The sequence below is a fragment of the Neomonachus schauinslandi genome, chromosome 9 (genome assembly GCF_002201575.2).
Source record: "Neomonachus schauinslandi chromosome 9, ASM220157v2, whole genome shotgun sequence".
NCBI lineage: Eukaryota > Metazoa > Chordata > Mammalia > Carnivora > Phocidae > Neomonachus > Neomonachus schauinslandi.
The window spans coordinates 94868941-94886847 of NC_058411.1; the positions used below are offsets into that span (position 1 = coordinate 94868941).

Consider the following 17907-nt stretch of genomic DNA (forward strand, 5'->3'; position numbering starts at 1 on the left):
CTGGATGATAATAATAATTAGTTGTAATAATATATTAACAATAAATGTCCAAATCTGTCACCAAACACATATTGATCCCTTACCAAAACACAAGTTTACAAATCTAATATAGCAAATGATGCATTTGATAAAATAAGTGGCAAGTGTAACAATTTATCTCCTGGAATAAGTAATAATACTGCCTACTAAATCAGGGTTCTCTCATCAGTGTTCTGGAGACAAAAAAATTCTGCAAAATATATTTTTCTCAAAAAGACATACTAAAATATATTCAAGAAGTACTATCTTAAGTGTAATGAATACTTAAGAAATTCAAAACTCAGTATTAGTTTTTTTTTTTTTTTTTTTTATAAAGATTTTATTTATTTATTCATGAGAGACAGAGAGAGAGAGAAGCAGAGGGAGAAACAGGCTCCCCGCAGAGCAGGGAGCCCGATGCGGGACTCGATCCCAGGACCCTGAGATCATGACCTGAGCTGAAGGCAGACGCTTAACCATCTGAGCCACCCAGGCGCCCTCAGTATTAGTTTTAATAGGTGAAATAAATAATAAAGTATTTTCATTTGTGATCATTGTAACTAACAGCAAGTATACCTACCTCCTCTTCTTCTGCCACTTGTGATTCTCGGAGAGCAGTTGGAAATACTCGAGGGGTAAAGTTGATTTTAATACTGCCAACAGAGCGAGGAGCAGGAATACTTTCTTCCTTTAACTTCTCCAAAAATATATTTTCTGAATTTCTTCCTTGAAAAGCAATATTAGCAAGTGAGTTATCTTTCTCTCATTTTCTAGATAACAATCAAACTGACTTTTAAAGTAATTACACATCAAAGCTACCTCTAAAATCCTATACAAATAAACCAAAGATAACTTCTGCTAGAAGGAATATAAAATCCATCATCGAAAGTGTGGCAGCTAGTTATTTCTTCTTTAATCAAAGACCCCAGCTACTTTCTATGATTCTCTTTGTTAAAACACACAGTGTTTAATTTACATTCACTCTAGTGAAGGGCACTCTGAGCAACTCTACATCCACTTTATTTTTTTTTTTAAGATTTTATTTATTTATTTGACAGAGAGAGAGAGCAATAGCAGGAACACAAGCAGGGAGAGTGCGAGAAGGAGAAGCAGGCTTCCTGCGGAGCAGGGAGCCTGATGCGGGGCTTGATCCCAGGACCCTGGGATCATGACCGGAGCCGAAGGCAGATGGCTTAACGACTGAGCCACCCAGGTGCCCCTCTACATCCACTTTAGAAAGCCATCACTACCAATACTACCTCTATTTCCTTTAAGCTCCTACAGCAATATCTTCTATAAGCTTCCTTGTGATGGTATAAAAATTTTTCAGCCATCAGAGATAGCTAATGAGAATAGGCAAAGAGTAATAATGAAAAGCTATACGTTTTTAGAAAGATAGTTTGATGTAATAATGGTTAAGCCAATACAAGAGGAGAAATTAATCTATGTGTTAGAATATAAACTATATGAATAAAAGGAAGGAAAGGTAAGTTTAAAAAATGCAAAAGTACAAAAAAATATGATACACAGATTTAAAAGGCAATATCAAAACTTTTAAGAAAAATAGATTTTCCACAAATACAAAGAGTAATATCCTTGATATAAAATGAATGCACACAAGTAAGAAAAAAACTTCTAAATTAAAAAACTTGAAAATGGCCTACATTGACATTTCCAAGAGAGGGAAGAGGGGGACAAGGACGAAAAAATAAGGGCTCAAACAAACAAGAAAATTTGAGTGCAAATTTTCTAGATGTCTGTGGTTGAGACATCTATCTTCCAATATTCTATCCATTCTCCCCTATTCCTTTTAGGGATATAATTTTAGTTCTAAGCTAGGCATATGACTGTGTCAGGCTAGAATCTACATAACCCAGCCTCTATTGAGATTAGATGTGATTATATGCCAAATCTGAGACAACAAAATGTGAATAGAAGTGATGTATACAATGGGTCATTTTATAGGTACATCTGCTTTCTGTGGACTCCTCTTTCCTCCCTCCCACAGGCTAAAACACAATGCCAACCTCTGCATCCAGAGATGGAAGCCAAATGATGTAATGACAGAGAGGGTCCTGCCTGCCTGGATGGCCTTGTGGAACAAAGTCATCTATCAGGCCTACATTGATCACTGTCACATAACAAGTATTGGATTATGGAGAACTAAATTTCTGTCTTATTTGATCTCTAATTTTGGTCTCCTTATTATAACAATTAGCTTTAACCTACCAAATAAAATGTTCCATGAATTTTATATCCAAGTAAATTGTTGCTTACTTATAAAGGCAAAAGACATTCCTAGATATCTAAGAACTAAGTAAATATACTATCTAGCCATCTTTTCCAAATAAATTAATCAAAGAAATGTTCCAGAACATAGAGAAATGAAATTAAGAACCCAAGAGTGGAGAACTTAAGGGTAAAAATGAAAAGAATTGGTTTTCTACACAGTGGAGAACACACTAAAAATGTGAATAAGATTCTTAAATGTTAGTATAACAGAAGGAAAACAATAAAAAGTAAAAATGAAGTATATAACTTCAAATTATTATACTAATGATTACTAGGATATAGAACATGAAGGGAATAAGCACTATTTTCCATAATGAGAAATTAAAAATTTATTTTCTTGGGCGCCTGGGTGGCTCAGTCGGTTAAGCGTCTGCCTTTGGCTCAGGTCATGATCTCAGGGTCCTGGGATCAAGTCCTGCACTGGGCTCCCTGCTCAGGGTGGAGTCTGCTTCTCCCCTCACTCTCCCTCTCTCTCTCTCTCAAATAAATAAATAAAATCTTTAAAAAATTTTTATTTTATCAATTTTGCTAAAATAAGTAAACATCTTTAAATGTTCATGAAAACATTAATGTGACCATTAGTTACATTAAAAATAGGCTATTTAGCTTCCAAACTCTTACTGTAAAATAAGACAAGTAGTAAAACATAAAATAAAAAGAAATTAGCTTTCTGTCTCTAGAAGCATAAGGTTAAAGTTTTTAAAACTTTTTACAATGTCCAGCTAAAATGCTATAAACACATAAAATGCTTGATAAAAATACAACAAATAAATAAAGGTTCAAATACACAGTTTAGTTTAAAAAGTAAGCAAAGAAAAAGTCTTATCAGTGATTTACAGTTGGGGTAATCCAAAAGCTGACAAAAAGCTGTTTAGAAAGATATTTATATCTATATCTGAAATACATATATAAAGGCTAAAGGCTGGAAATTTAATGCTGATATAGTTACAGAGGTGGGAAGCTGGAAATGAAACTAGAAGCTTAGAAGGGCTGCTCTCTTAGTGAAAAGAACATTTATAAAATCACTGTCCACTGGTCCAGGAAAGTGAACCTATTCTTCCTGGGGTTTTGGACAGGAGGAGAAAAAAATATCTCTTGTGAGAAATCAAAACTCTAGGTATCCCTTGTGAGCAATTCTTACTTCCACAAACCAGAACACCTGAGATTTTTTTATATGCACCCATAAAAAAAAAAAATCCTTGCTGAAAATGAACACACAATCAATAACTACAAATCACATGAGAAAATAATCCAGTATAAAGGACAGTTAGCAAGATACAACAAACAGGAGGTATGGCTTCTTATAGAACAATCTGAAAGAGATTAAAATAATTTTAAACATGTTTATTAAGAGCAAAGACAGGATAAATCCATAATGAAAAATGAAGAAACTAATGACAAAAGAATGAACAACAACAACAGAAAAAACAAATGGAACTTCGAAAATGAAAAAATACTGCCACTGAAATTTAAAAGGATAAGTTTAACAGCAAACTAGAAGAGATCTGAGGATAATATATAGAATGTGGTCAAGAAATATAGAGAAAAGAGGAAGGTGATATTTCAAGACAATAGCTTAAAGGTTCACAGAACTTTACTGAAGACATAAGTTCTTTGAATAAAAGTATATTCCAAGTTCTGATATTATGAAACAAATAAATATAAAACTTCATAGAGACTAATAAAATCAAAGTACATTAAAGTGAAGAATTTTAAAGTAACCAGAGACAAAGGATGGATTACCTTATAAAGTTTCAATAGTTAGATCAAGAGCAGACTTTTCAGCAACATTAGAGGGCAAAAGGCAATAGAAAAATATCTTCAAATTACTGATGGAAAATAACTATCAATGTGGAATTCTACAACCAGCCAAACCATCCTTCAACAAGAAGTATAATATAAAGATAATAACTGAACTTAACACCCACAAATCTTCATTAAAGAACTACTAAAGGATTTACTTGTAAAGGGAAGGCAATTTAACCCACAAAGAAGTGAAACATAACAAGCAAAGACAAATTAAAAATCAGTAAATATACATCAATCTAAATAGTAATGACTATATAGTGGGAAAAAAACCCATACTAACAGTGATGCCTAAATTTAGGGATTTAAAAATAAAGTGAAGTCAACTGATCTCCTTTCCCACCAATAAAGTGGACTAAAATGTTTAGACAATTTCATAGAAGATGGGTATCGCTGGAACTTATGTATTAAATTTCCTTGTAATATTTACAAGAATGATAGAGATTAACCTTAATGTTTAATATGCATGTTAAAATATAGTAATTAGAATTATATCTATGTACCAAAACAGATACAAAAAATTTAACTTTAATCAAAGAACAAAAATAGAATACAGACCTTTCAAATTAGTAGAAAGAAAATAATCAAGAACATTTTTTAAATCCAAGGCAGAAAAATAGAAAAAAGAACCAAAAAGAAAGTCTAGTAAATATAAATCACAAAGTAAGATAGTAGAAGAAAATCTTAAGACATCAGGATACATTTTATTTATAATAATAAATCTAAGTGGCCCATAGCTTATTAAAAGAATAAAATAAGCACAAATACACCCCATAAACCACAATCTATAAACACACCTGTAACATAATGATACAGGAAATTTTAAATATGAGAACTATAGTCATTTCCATTTTATACATTTGGAAACTAAAACAAAACAAAATGAAACAAAAAATCAAACCAAAACAAAAAACCCACAAAAAACAAACAAAAAACTCTCTAGTAATTTCAAGGGCCAAAGGAAAAAATGATGATGAGTTCAAAATATTTGCAGCTAAACAACAACAAAAACACAAGATTCCAAGACTTGTGAATGTATTAACATAGTATTTAAGAGAAAAAAATTTAACATGCATTTATTAAAGTATTTCAAAATTAATGAAAACAAGTCGGACAAAGAACAGAGAAAACCTAAAGAAACTAAAAGAAGCAAAATAAAAATAAACACAGGAATTAATGGAATAGAAAACAAAGAAACAATAAAAAGTATCAACAAAACCAAAAACTGCTTTTTGGAACAGATTTACAAAATGCTACAATACTTGATCAAGGAAAAACAAAATAGTATTAGGAATAAAGAAATGTTATAATGATAGAAGCAAATAAGAGAAACTTTATGCCAATAAATTTGAAAAGATGATATGCACAATTTCCTATAAAATAAATTACCAAAATGGACTTGAAAAAATAGAGCACCTGAATAACCAGAAACTAAATGTACTTCTATAAAATACTCCATGCCTAGACATATTAGGGGTAGTTTTACTAAACCTTCAAACACCAGATATTTCATAGCAAACTAAATTGTTTTTGAAGAATAGAAAAAGAAAACAGGTACAATTTCCAGCATACCTGAGCAGTAAATATTGTAAGACTTTGCATGTCTGAAAAGTCCTTTTTCTTGCCTCACACTTGATTAATAAGCTGGGTATAGAATTTCACACTGAAAATTATTTTCACTCAGAATTTTGAAGGCACTGATTCATGTTTCAGGATTCCAGTGCTGAGGTTAAGAGGACAAATACTAACATTCCCAGTCCTTTGTGCATGATCTGTTTCTCTTCTCTGGAAGCTTTCAGGATCTCTGCCTAATGTGTGCTGAGGGGTGCCTGAGTGGCTCAGTCAGTTAAGCATCCAACTCTTGATTTTGGCTCAGGTCATGATCTCAGCTGTTGTGAGATCGAGCCTCACAACAGTCTCTGAGCTGGGTGTGGAGCCTGCTTAAGATTCTCCCTCTCCCTCTGCCCCACCCCCTGGTTCATGTACTCTTGTTCTCTCTCTCTAAAAAAGAAAAAGAAAAAACATAAAGTGTGCTGAAATTTCATGTGCTTTGGCATGAATATTATAAAATCTGCCGTGCTGGACCTGATAGACTCTTTCAATGTGGAAATTCATTTAAGTTTTCAGAAGTTTTGCAACATTAAAAATATTATTTCCTCTATTCTGTCTCTCCCTCTCTCTTTCTTATACCCCTATTATTTGAATGTTGAACATCCTGGATGGATACTCTGATTGTTTTATCTTTTCTATTTTAAATCTCTTTGTCCTTTTGTTCTACTTTCTGAAAAACTTAGAAACTATATTCCAAACATTTGATTAAAGTTTTAATTTTTATCACATTTTAAATTTCCAAACTGTTTTATTCTGTTAAAATTCCTTACTATAGCCTCTTGTTCTTGTTTAATGATTAAAATATGTCTTCATCTCTCTGAAGACATTAGTTATAATTAAGTTTTCTTCTGTTCCTTTCATTACTTGGTTGTTTCAAGTTATATTTTTCTGTATCTTGTCTATCTCCTCCTATTAAAGTATAAAAATTCTGACTGAAGTTCTATGTACATGAATCTGAAATCTGTTGACTAGTAAGCTTCAGCAGGGAACTAGCTGGGCCATTACAAATGTCAGGATTTTTTCATCCTACACTCATAAGCTTCCCTATAGAAGAATTCTCTAATCTGCATCCCAGGTGCACTGGGTTTGTGCATGCATATGTGCATGACCTAAGGGGAGAGGAGCGCTGGAGGGGATCCCTTGAACTGGTATTTAGATTTACACAATGCTGACTTTCACTCCATCTCTGTATTTTCAGAGCAGAATCTCACTCAGTCTTCAATTCTGCAGAAAGTAAACCCCCAATCTTCTGTCATGATCTGGAGATCTGGTTGTGAAACTCTATTTACACACTTTCAACCAATCCCTTTTTTTTTTTCTTCCAGACTTATATTTGCCTCTACCTTTAGGAGTACCTGGTTCTTCCAAGTTGAAAAGGGACAAATTCACGTGGCCTAAAGTTTCATCTCTCCCTCTACAATGCTTTTAGTAGCTTAGCAGGCAAATCAAAACTACTTCAACAGAAGAACAGGCTGGTACCAGTAACTGAACTCTTTCTAACAAGATAAGGAAGTCCCCATAGTTAATTAATTAGATGTTCAATGATTCCTCTTTCCCAGTCTCCTATAAATATACACAATACTACAAGGACCAGGATCCTCAAAGGAGGCTTTACTATGGCTGGCCTTAAACATAACTACGGAATAACAAGAACCTGAAGAATTTATGTGCATTTTGGTGTTTTCTGCCTAAAAGTATTCCCAATAAACTTTATTCAATTTTACAAAGAAATAATTCATGTACAATAAAATTTACTCAGGGGTGCCTGGGTGCCTCAGTTGGTTAGACATCCAACTCTTGGTTTCCACTCAGGTCATGATCTCAGGGTCATGAGATAAAGTCTCATGTTGGGCTCTGTACTCAGCAGGGAGTCTGCCTGAGATTTTCTTCCTCTCCCTCTCTGCCCCTCCCCCAGCACTCCCACATGTGCGTGTGTTTGTGCTCTCTCTCTCAAATAAATCTTTAAAAAAACTAAACTGTACACATTTTAAAGTACATTAATCCACTGAGTCCTGACAGATGTATGCACCCATGAAATCATAATCATAATGAAAACAGAAAATTTCTATCACTTCTAAGAGTCCCCTATAGCCACTTGAAGTTCATCCTTTTACCTCTGGCCCCAGATAAGCACTGATGCACTCTCAGTCATTATAAAATGGTTAGTATTTTCTCTAATTTCATGCAGGATGGACTGTTGTGGTCTCTTTTATTGCAGAGTAATATTTCACTTTATGAATGTATGAGAATTTGTTTATTCACTCCTCTAGTGATGGGCATCATTTCCAGTTATTCACCATTGTGAATAAAGTTGCCATAAATATTTGAATACAAGTCTTCAGGTGAATACATCTCTCTTGTGTAAATACTGAAGACAAAAATGACTGAGTTATACGATAAATGTATACTTAACTTTTAAGGAAAGAGCCAAATGCTCTTCTAGTATTGTGCCATTTTACATTTCTACCACCAGTGTACAAGAGCTCTAGTTGCAGCATATCCTCAACCACACTTGTGTTGATGGTCTTTAGTTTTCTGTTTTAGTCATTTTATTTTTTTTTAAAGATTTTACTTATTTATTTGTCAGAGAGAGAGAGAGCACAAGCAAAGTGAGCAGCAGGCAGAGGGAGAAGCAGGCTCCCAACTGAGCAAGGAGCCCGATGCAGGACTTGACCCTAGGACCCTGGATCATGACCTGGGCCGAAGGCAGACGCTTAATTGACTGAGCCATCCAGGCATCCAGTTTTAGTCATTTTAAAGCATATGTACTATGTACTGTATCTCACTGTGGTTTTAATTTGCATTTCCCTACTAACGAATAATGTTGAACATCTTCTCATGTGCCTAGTGGCCATTCGTGTCTTCCTCTGTGACAAGTCCATTCAAATCTTTCATCCAATTGTTTATTGGATTGTCTTCTTATGTATGTATTATGTACACAGTGAGGCAAGAGTCTACCTTTATTTGTTTCCATAAATATATCCAGATCTGTTCCAGACGTTCCTTTCCCCATTGAATTGCCTTGTTACCTTTCATTAAAATCACTAAACCATACTTGTGTAGATCCATTTCTGGTCCCTGTACTCTGTTGTTTTGAACTTAAGGTTTGTCCTTTCACCAATTCCATCTTGTCTTTATTATGGTAGCTTGATGCTAAGTCTTCAAACCAGATAGTATGAGTCTTACATCTTTGCTCTTATTTTTAAAAGTTCCTTTGGCTATCCTAGGTCATTCACATTCTCATATAAATTTTAGAACCAACTTGTCAATTTATACAAAAAGCTTACCAGGATTTCTAATGGAATTGCACTGAATCGATAGATCAATTTAAGAACTAACATCCTATCAAGGAGGGGGGTGCCTAAAGGAGGGGGAGAGGAACCATGAGAGACTATGGACTCTGAGAAACAGAGAGTTCTAGAGGGGAGGGGGGCAAATCAAAACTACTTCAAAACCCAAAATGGGTTAGCCTGGTGATGGGTATTAAAGAGGGCACGTACTGAATGGAGCACTGGGTGTTATATGCAAGCAATGAATCATGGAACACCACATCAAAAACTAATGATGTAATGGATGGTGATTAACATAACACAATAAAATAAAAAAAAAAAGAACTAACCTCCTATCAATATTGAGATTTCCAACTCAGGAACATGTTATATCACTGCATTTATTTAAGACTTTAAAATATCTCTCAGCAATTTTTCTATAGTTTTCAGTGATGTGGTCTTACATTTCTTTTGTTAAATTTATTCCTAAATATTTTCTCTTTTAGTGCTATTATAAATAAATTAAAATTTAATTTTCCAATTGTTTGCTGCTGGTAAATAAAATTTTAAGTGACTTTTATAATCTTTATGAGACCTTGCTCAATTCAGTTATTAGTTCTAGCAGTTATTTTTCAGATTTCTTAGGGATTTCCACATACACAATCATGTCATCTACAAATACAGCTTTACTTCTTCCTGTCGAATCTTTATGCCTCTCATTTCTTCTTCTTGTCTTAATGTAATGGTTAGGGCCTCCAGTATAATGTTGAACTGAAACAGTGAAAGTGAAATACTTGCCTACCTCCTGGAGATATAAGGCAAGGCAAAGCATTCATCAACTGACCAATAAATATGAAGCTTACGACACATTTTTTTGTAGAAGGACCTCATCAGAATAAGAAAGTACCTTTCTATTCCTAATTTGTTGAGAAATTATTTTTATAAATGGGTGTTGGGTTTTATCAAATACCTTCTGCAATAGTGAAATGATCATATGTTTTTTCCTTTATTCTGTTAGTACAGTTAATTACATTGAATGATTTTCAAATGCTAAACCAACCTTGCATTCCATTATCCATTTTTAGCAGTCAAAAATTCTCTAGGCTGTGTGAAGAGAAAACATGACTATAGTTGTTTAACCAAGGATGGGTTTATTTTCTCACTTAATAAGCTTGAAAGAAGGTGGTTCAATGCAGAGGTACCATCTTTCCAAAGTCATTAATGTCCCAAACTCCTTCTTCTTTCCTATTCCATCATTCTTAGTGTATGTCTTGCCTCTTTGTGGTTTTAAAATAGCTAATGAACTTTTTGGTACGGACCTTCATCTTTGGTAGGAAAAGGAAAGGAGAAGCAAGCAGAAAGGAGTAATACTTCTCTATAAATCCTTAGCAGATTTCTTCTTGCATTTCATCAGTCAGAATTTGTCACTTGGGCTACATCTAGTTATAAGAGAGTTTGGGGAAGTGAGTTTTGCTTTGTTTTTGTTTTTTTTTTACTAATTTAAAATGATTTTGTAAAAATAATTCAATGTGCTTTTTCAATGTGTTCCTTATTTTTTCTCTTTATAATAAAAAATTTTAAACATATATAAAAGTAGACATAATAGAATAATTAACCATCATGCATTCATAACCTGCCTTCAATTATCAACTCCTGGCCAATATCACTTCATCTTTACTTCTATCTACTTTCACATACCATATTATTTTGAAGCAAATCTCAGACATCATATATTTTCATCCATAAATATTTCAGTAGGTATCCCTATGAGATAAGGGCTTTCTAAATCTAACTATAATTACATTATCACATCTAGAAGGAAAAAATGTAATTATTCTTTAATTTCTTGAAATATCCAATTGGTATTTAAATTTCTAAGAGGCAAGGTTTTTAGCTGAACACATTTCTTCTGTCCCCTCCCTCAAACCATGATTCTGTTCATAAAAAAGAAAGGGAGAATATATATTGAGTAGGAAATCTGCAGCACCTGCCACACCATTTGTATTCTGTATATAAAAAGTGGCTTATCTAATATACTATATATACTCATATTATAAATTATGAGTCTTACTTGTTGATGTGCCAAAGAATAAGAGTACAATAATCCAAATTCCAAACATCTAAGTTGATTTTTAAAATCACATAAAATCTTATCAAAATTTTTTACTTATAAAATCACCTTAATATAAAATATTAAGCAGTTTTCATCAAAATGACACCACTCTATATTTAAGTTCTAGGTCTAGAGGAGTATGGAGCTCACACCACATTTAACTTCTCTGCCCTGCAAAGTAATTGTGTCATAGCCTTGACTCCCAGCTTCACATTAAGAGATAAAATTAGTGTGGTGTGCCTTTTATTATGGGACTGGTAATTAAAACTTCTGAGGTTTTGCTATTTCATCATTAGTAATATTTTGATTAAGCACAAACTGAGTCACTCTTGAAAGATACTGTAAGGCTTTGGGATACTTGATAACAAACATTTAAAAGGTAGTATTTTTCCAAACCAGGACTATATACTTTGAGTACTTTTTCCCTAACACATTTCTGAGTGAAAACATGTCCTTAATACAGAGTCGGCTAGAATATGTTATGAATTAAATAATGAACATGGCTAATCTGCCTGTCTTACCCGTGTAGCAATACACCACAGCAGTGGTCACCTACTCTAGAGCCTGATCACCCACGTCCAAATTCTGACTCTGCCATTTATTAGCAGTGTTACCTTGGGCTAGTAAGACTCTCTGTGCCTTTCCTCTCCTGGAAAATGGGGATAATCATGGTTCCTAACTCATAGGTTCATTTATTGACTTTTCAACACACTAGATCTCACTTAAAGTAGTAAAGACATATAACCTAGAGCATAGGTTTCAGATGCAGATAGATGTGGGTTCAAATCCCACAGGTTTACTTATTGGGTAGTTGTTTATCTTTTCTGAATATCTGTTTCCACTAAAATAAGAATAGCAGTACTTATCCCAAAGTGTTGTTGTGATGACTGAGTGATACAACCAATAAAATCGCCTGGCATAGGAAAATCACCTAATAAATGTTAATTATTATTACTACATAAGGGATTTTACAAAAAAATGTTCCATTCCTAAATATACTAAATATGCCTAAAACAAAGTTTAATATTCTAAAATCAGATAAAATCAAACTCTTAGCTTTCAATAAAGAAATATGTTCTTTTACCTATTTCTGAACACATCAGGATCAAAGGCCAGATGAGCCCCTATTTGCTTACAACTAAGTTTGTGTAATAGTACTCATGTTCCTGAGTCATGTGAGGAAAATGTCTTTTTTTTTAAAATATTTTTTTATTTATTTGTCAGAGAGAGCGAGAGCACAAGCAGGGGGAGCAGCAGGCAGAGGGAGAAGCAGGCTCCCTGTGAGCAAGGAGCCCGATACGGGACTCAATCCCAGGACCCTGGGATCTGAATCATTGCTCATTGTATTTTGAAAATGTCCTTGTTTCCTAAGAGAAGAAATAAATCTTTCACCTTAGCCTCTATACTGTAGTACTTATTCTCAACATACCAAAATAATGACCTAATACTATAAATCGATTATGAAAAAAAAAAAAAAGTGACATGTCTACTTCACCAAATGGACTCACTTTCCCAGAAAATATTAAAGTAATGATTGTACCTTTTGTGGCAAGATTTCTAGATGCTGCAATTCTAGTAAGGCTTTTATGTTTTAATTTGTTTCTCTCTTCTTCAATTTGCTTTCCTTGTTCACAGAATTTCTCTTCTCTCTGAATTCTTTTTTGTTCTTCAGCTTTTCTTTGACATTCTTTCCAGGCTTCCAATTCTTTAGTTGCTTTTAGTCGTTCATTTTCTTTCATATCTTCTATTTTTTTCCTCTCCTCTTCTTCAATCTGTAAAAATTACAATTACCAAAACCTTAAAACATACAAAAAGCAACATTTTAAAAATAAGAAATTCATTATAATAATTATTATTATAAACTCTTATCATTGTATCTGCAGCAGCAGTAGTAGTAGTGAATAAAAAATTAAAATGGGAATGGTAAATGATTTAGGATGTCATGGAATACAGGTTTTAGTTCCAGATTTACCATTAATTATTAATACAATCTTGAGCAATCATTTTCTCTAACCTCAGTTTACTCACATGTAAAATGGGGACAGGCATTCAGTTAAATGATATCTAAGGGCTTGGTAAAAAAAAAATATATATTTTTCTAAAAACCAAGTCACTTTGGGGCGCCTGGATGGCTCAGTCATTAAGCATCTGCCTTTGGCTCAAGTCATGATCCCAGGGTCCTGGGATCGAGCCCTGCATCGGGCTCCCTGCTCTGTGGGAAGCCTGCTTCTCCCTCTCCCACTCCCCCTGCTTGTGTTCCCTCTCTCTGTCTCTCTCTGTCAAATAAATAAATAAAATCTTTAAAAAATATAAAAATCAAGTCACTTCTCCCAAAATTTACACACACACGCACAAATGCACGCACACAAATGCACGCACACATATTTGTCTTTCTACTTATGCCAGTCTTCTCTTGTCTTGGGACTGAAGTTGTGCCAATCTTCACCTTATGGAATGAGGGAACAGTAAGAAAGGAAACGGGAAGGACGAACTAGGAAGTTTGTCTCTGGTGGGTTTGAAGTTTGAACGCTGCTGCCAACTGCATTTGCAATAGCAGGTATTTGAAGCTTCCACAAGAAAAGCTGATTATCAGATGAATTTGAAAGCCGTACATTGTACAGGAGTGTGCTAACTTTCTCTCCCTTTCACAAACTTCCTTCATATGGGCAAGGAAGAAAAACCCTGTGAAAGAGTAACTGGTTGGTGTATATGATTGACTCTATGTATCTGACTTTCCTATGGTGACAAAAATATGTCACCTCTATCCTCTAGAGAACAAAAATTCTCATCGCTAAATCCAGAGAAGCAGTGTCTAACAGAACTTGTCTAACAGAACACGATGACAATGTTTTGTGCCATTCAGTACAGCAGCCACTCGCCACATGTGGCTCAGTAAGCACTTACAATGTGGCTGATGCGACTGAAAAACTAAATTTGTATTTTATTTGTGTTTCATTAATGTAAATTTAAATAGTTTACATTTAAATAGTACATTTGGCACAGCTCTAGAATAACACGTTGGGACGAAGTTTCCTAGAAGCTGAATTATTTCAGGATACAGAATAAACACAGGTATGAAACTACACTGAAAAGGTGTTCTGTAATATCTGCATGACCTAATACCCTCTTCTGGAAGACAGTTTGTTATTTTCCTATTGGACTGTGGAACACTGACTTTAAAATAAATTTCACAGGGCGCCTGGGTGGCTCAGTTGGTTAAGCGACTGCCTTCGGCTCAGGTCGTGATCTTGGAGTCCCTGGATCAAGTCCCGCATCGGGCTCCCTGCTCGGCGGGGGGCCTGCTTCTGCCTCTGACCCTCCCCCCTCTCATGTGCTCTCTCTCTCTCATTCTCTCTGTCTCAAATAAATAAATTTAAAAAATCTTTTAAAAAAATAAAAAAATAAAAATAAATAAAATAAAATAAAATAAAATAAATTTCACAGATCACTGAACACGAGTTTCCTACAGTCCCAGAATTGCACATAAGGCCTAAACTAAGCACAAAAGATAGTAATTTTTACATATTCTAAGTTCAGAGAGTTGCCAGTGAGCTGCCAATAGGTTGGGCCAGAAGAATCTGTGGCAATGAGCCAGCCTTTAAATGCCTGACAACAGGGCATGATGACCAGTCAGCGTTAGCCAGAGGGAGCCACAACCTAAAAGGAGATGACAACTTCACCCAGTTTAATGATATGTTTGCCTTTTTTCCTGCTTCCTCTCTGCCCCAACGCATGGACGAAGGGGAAAGTATGTGGAGTCAGAACACCCTCAATCCATCATAATCCCTACAAGTGGAGTGAATTTTGAAAAGTTTTTAAGAGTGTGTAAGACTAAGTCTTAGTTACTAAAAATGAGACTGTCCTTACACCAAAAAGTAACAGGAAAATTAGGTTATTATAGTAAAGATGTAATTAAGAGAACTATATATATATATATATACATACATACACACACACACATAATTTATAATAAGCTATATAAGAAACAAAAAAAGTCTAACTCTTCAGGGAGTAAGGGGAAAGAGGAGAGACCAAAAAAGTCTTCATAGAATAGGTGACAAAGAGACTAGAATGAAGAGAAAAACATGAAGAATACCACAAAAGTCCTTAAAATAAAAGGAAAAGAGAGACTAAATATATCAAAGAGAAAGACAGACAAATGCGAAACAATCCTTGAAATTCTTTTATTAAAAAAATACAATATGTGAAACATAGCACTTAAAGGAGGACTGTATAGTAACAGAAAAACTCAGAAAGCTAGAAAAACAATCATCATATATGAAGAAACGGGATTTTAAGTACTTGGTACCACTAAAAAAAGAAGGATGCCATTTAATATGGAGTATTAATTTAATATAGACAGGAAGTGTAAATAATAGGAGGATAAGAACAGGTCCTGAACCAAATTCCTGAAGAAGGGGAAATCTGTATTTCTTTTAATTTGGAATGAATGCCTGGTTTATTAAGGCAATGTTCTTTATAAGCCAATCTCTATTATGAGTTACATTTACAAATCATAAATAAAATATTAGCAAACTGAATTGAGGGAAATATTAAAATTATAATACATCTTGATCAAGTAGCACATTTCTTATTTACGATATTAGGAAATCAAAAGAGAAAAACAATATGATCTTAGTACATGCCAAAACATCAGTTGATACTAGGAATAAAAGAAAGATTTCAGCTTAATAAAAGGACTCCTACAATGTCACACTTCAAGGTGAAGCATTAGAAATATTTCTAACAAAGTCACTAAAGCCAGTATACTTAATATTTTATTATTTTCCTAGAGATCATAACCTATACAATAGAATTTTTTAAGTAAATAGAAATTTTTATATATATTAAAATTTTATATATTAGTATATTTATTTTTAAAATAAATATAAATACAGATTATTAGGAAATAAAATTGTTATTATTTGCAAATAATATGGTAGATTACCTAAAAGAACCAAAATAACAAACTGACAAACTATTAGAACTATTATAAAAGTAAGTTTAGCAAGGCAATCACATACAAGATCAACTTTATATGAACTCAAAAAAACTTACCTTCCTACAAACTGGCAATAAACAATTAGAAAAATACAATGGAAAAAATCATTTCATTAGTAATTGATCAAAAAAACCTTTTAAAATGCTAAGAATAAGCTTAGCAAAATATGAATAAGTCCTAGATGTATATTAAGTAATTTTGCTGAGGGGGCACCTGGGTGGCTCAGTCGGTTAAGCGTCCAACTCTTGATTTCGGTTCAGGTCATGATCTCAGGGTCATGAGATTGAGCGGCATGGGGTGTGGAGCCTGCTTAAGATTCTCTCTTCCTCCCTTTCCCTTTGCGCCCCCCCCCCCCCTTGAGTGCATGTGCTCTCTCTCTCTCTCAAAATATAAAAATAAAATAACAATAATAACAATAATTTTGCTGAGGGATAAGTCCAAATAAATGGGGATAAATGACATGTTCCTGGAGGGAAATCTCAATAATGTAAATATATTGATATTCTGAAAATTAACTTATAAAGTCAATGTAGATCTAATCAAAATACCAGGAGAACTTCTTAGGGAGCTTGATAAGTAAATGTAAAATTCACCTGCAAAAAAGAATGTACAAGTTTTATAGAGGCATGAAGGGGTTGGCAATTTCTATACACAAATATCAAGTATGAAGCTGGACAAATCTATCAAAAAGAACGATTTCAGAACACTGGAAACTAAGCAAAGACAGCCTGCAAATTGAGAAGTGTTTGTTCTAGAATAAATGCTAAAGTTATAGGCAAGAACAGTGGGATGCTGTGCCCTTCTGCCTGGGGTTACTCCCAACCACCCAATGCCAGCTTCAATAACCAGACTGGCAGTTCTGCCAACATGAAACTAGCAAAAAGAACCCAACAACTTTGTTCGCAAAAAGGGTGAATGCATTTCAGGGAGAGGGAGAGGTGAAAACCCATGGTTTTGGTGGATAAAAGTGATAGACTTGGTTGGGAATGAACAGGGAAAATTTAAAGTTGGGGTCTGAAGCTGAAGTCCTGGTTAAGGTGAGTGCCTGACTAGTCAGAACATTAACAGAAAGATCATGTAAATGAGAAAACCATAGAAGGTCTATGATAAGCTTACCATACAACTCTGGCTAAACAGAAAGCTATGTGTTTGTTGGGGAGACCTGAGGAAGCTTGGCATAAAATGAAGCCAGGGCGGGGCACCTGACTGGCTCAGTCAGTAGAGCATGTGACTCTTGATCTCAGGGTTGTGAGTTTGAGCCCCACGCTGGGTGTAGAGATTACTTAAAAATAAAATCTTAAAAAAAAAAAAAAATGAAACCAAGGAAGAACGGTTGAAAACTGGCTCCAACTTTGAATATATTCTAAAACCTACACATAGACTGATCAGCAAAGGGTGGGAGCCTTTACTGCTTCTGCCCATATCATTAGTTTACAATTAAGTTATGCAGACACAGGAAAGACTCCTAAGGAAGCCAGCCTAAAAAATAAAAATTAAAAAACTTAGCAGAGACATCAGCAGCTGTATACCACAAAGGAGACTAGACTGCCTTCACAATTACAGTACAGGCAGCCTTCTAAAAAATAAACAGCCCTCAGTAAATAAACTAACAAACAAATATAAATAAAACAGAGCCCAGAATTGTTATAATCTATTAACTAAAACATACAGTTTTCGAAAAATAAATAAAATAAAATGTATACTTTTCAACCAACAATATTTCAGAAAGGAATTGGTAAAAAGCTTCTCGGGGCGCCTGGGTGGCTCAGTCGTTAAGCGTCTGCCTTCGGCTCAGG

The 17907-nt window shown here is 34.3% G+C and overlaps 1 protein-coding gene across 1 annotated transcript in view; it reads right to left on the bottom strand.

Annotated features, from left to right (window-relative positions):
• The window catches only part of DNAAF4 (dynein axonemal assembly factor 4), a 59111-nt gene that overhangs the window by 18592 nt on the left and 22612 nt on the right, over positions 1–17907 (bottom strand). The window contains exons 4-5 of the mRNA XM_021694016.1: positions 12650–12881; positions 599–744 (exon numbers count right to left, since the gene is read on the bottom strand). Of these exons, the coding sequence (XP_021549691.1) occupies positions 599–744; positions 12650–12881 (378 nt within the window). The remainder of the gene's footprint in view (positions 1–598; positions 745–12649; positions 12882–17907) is intronic.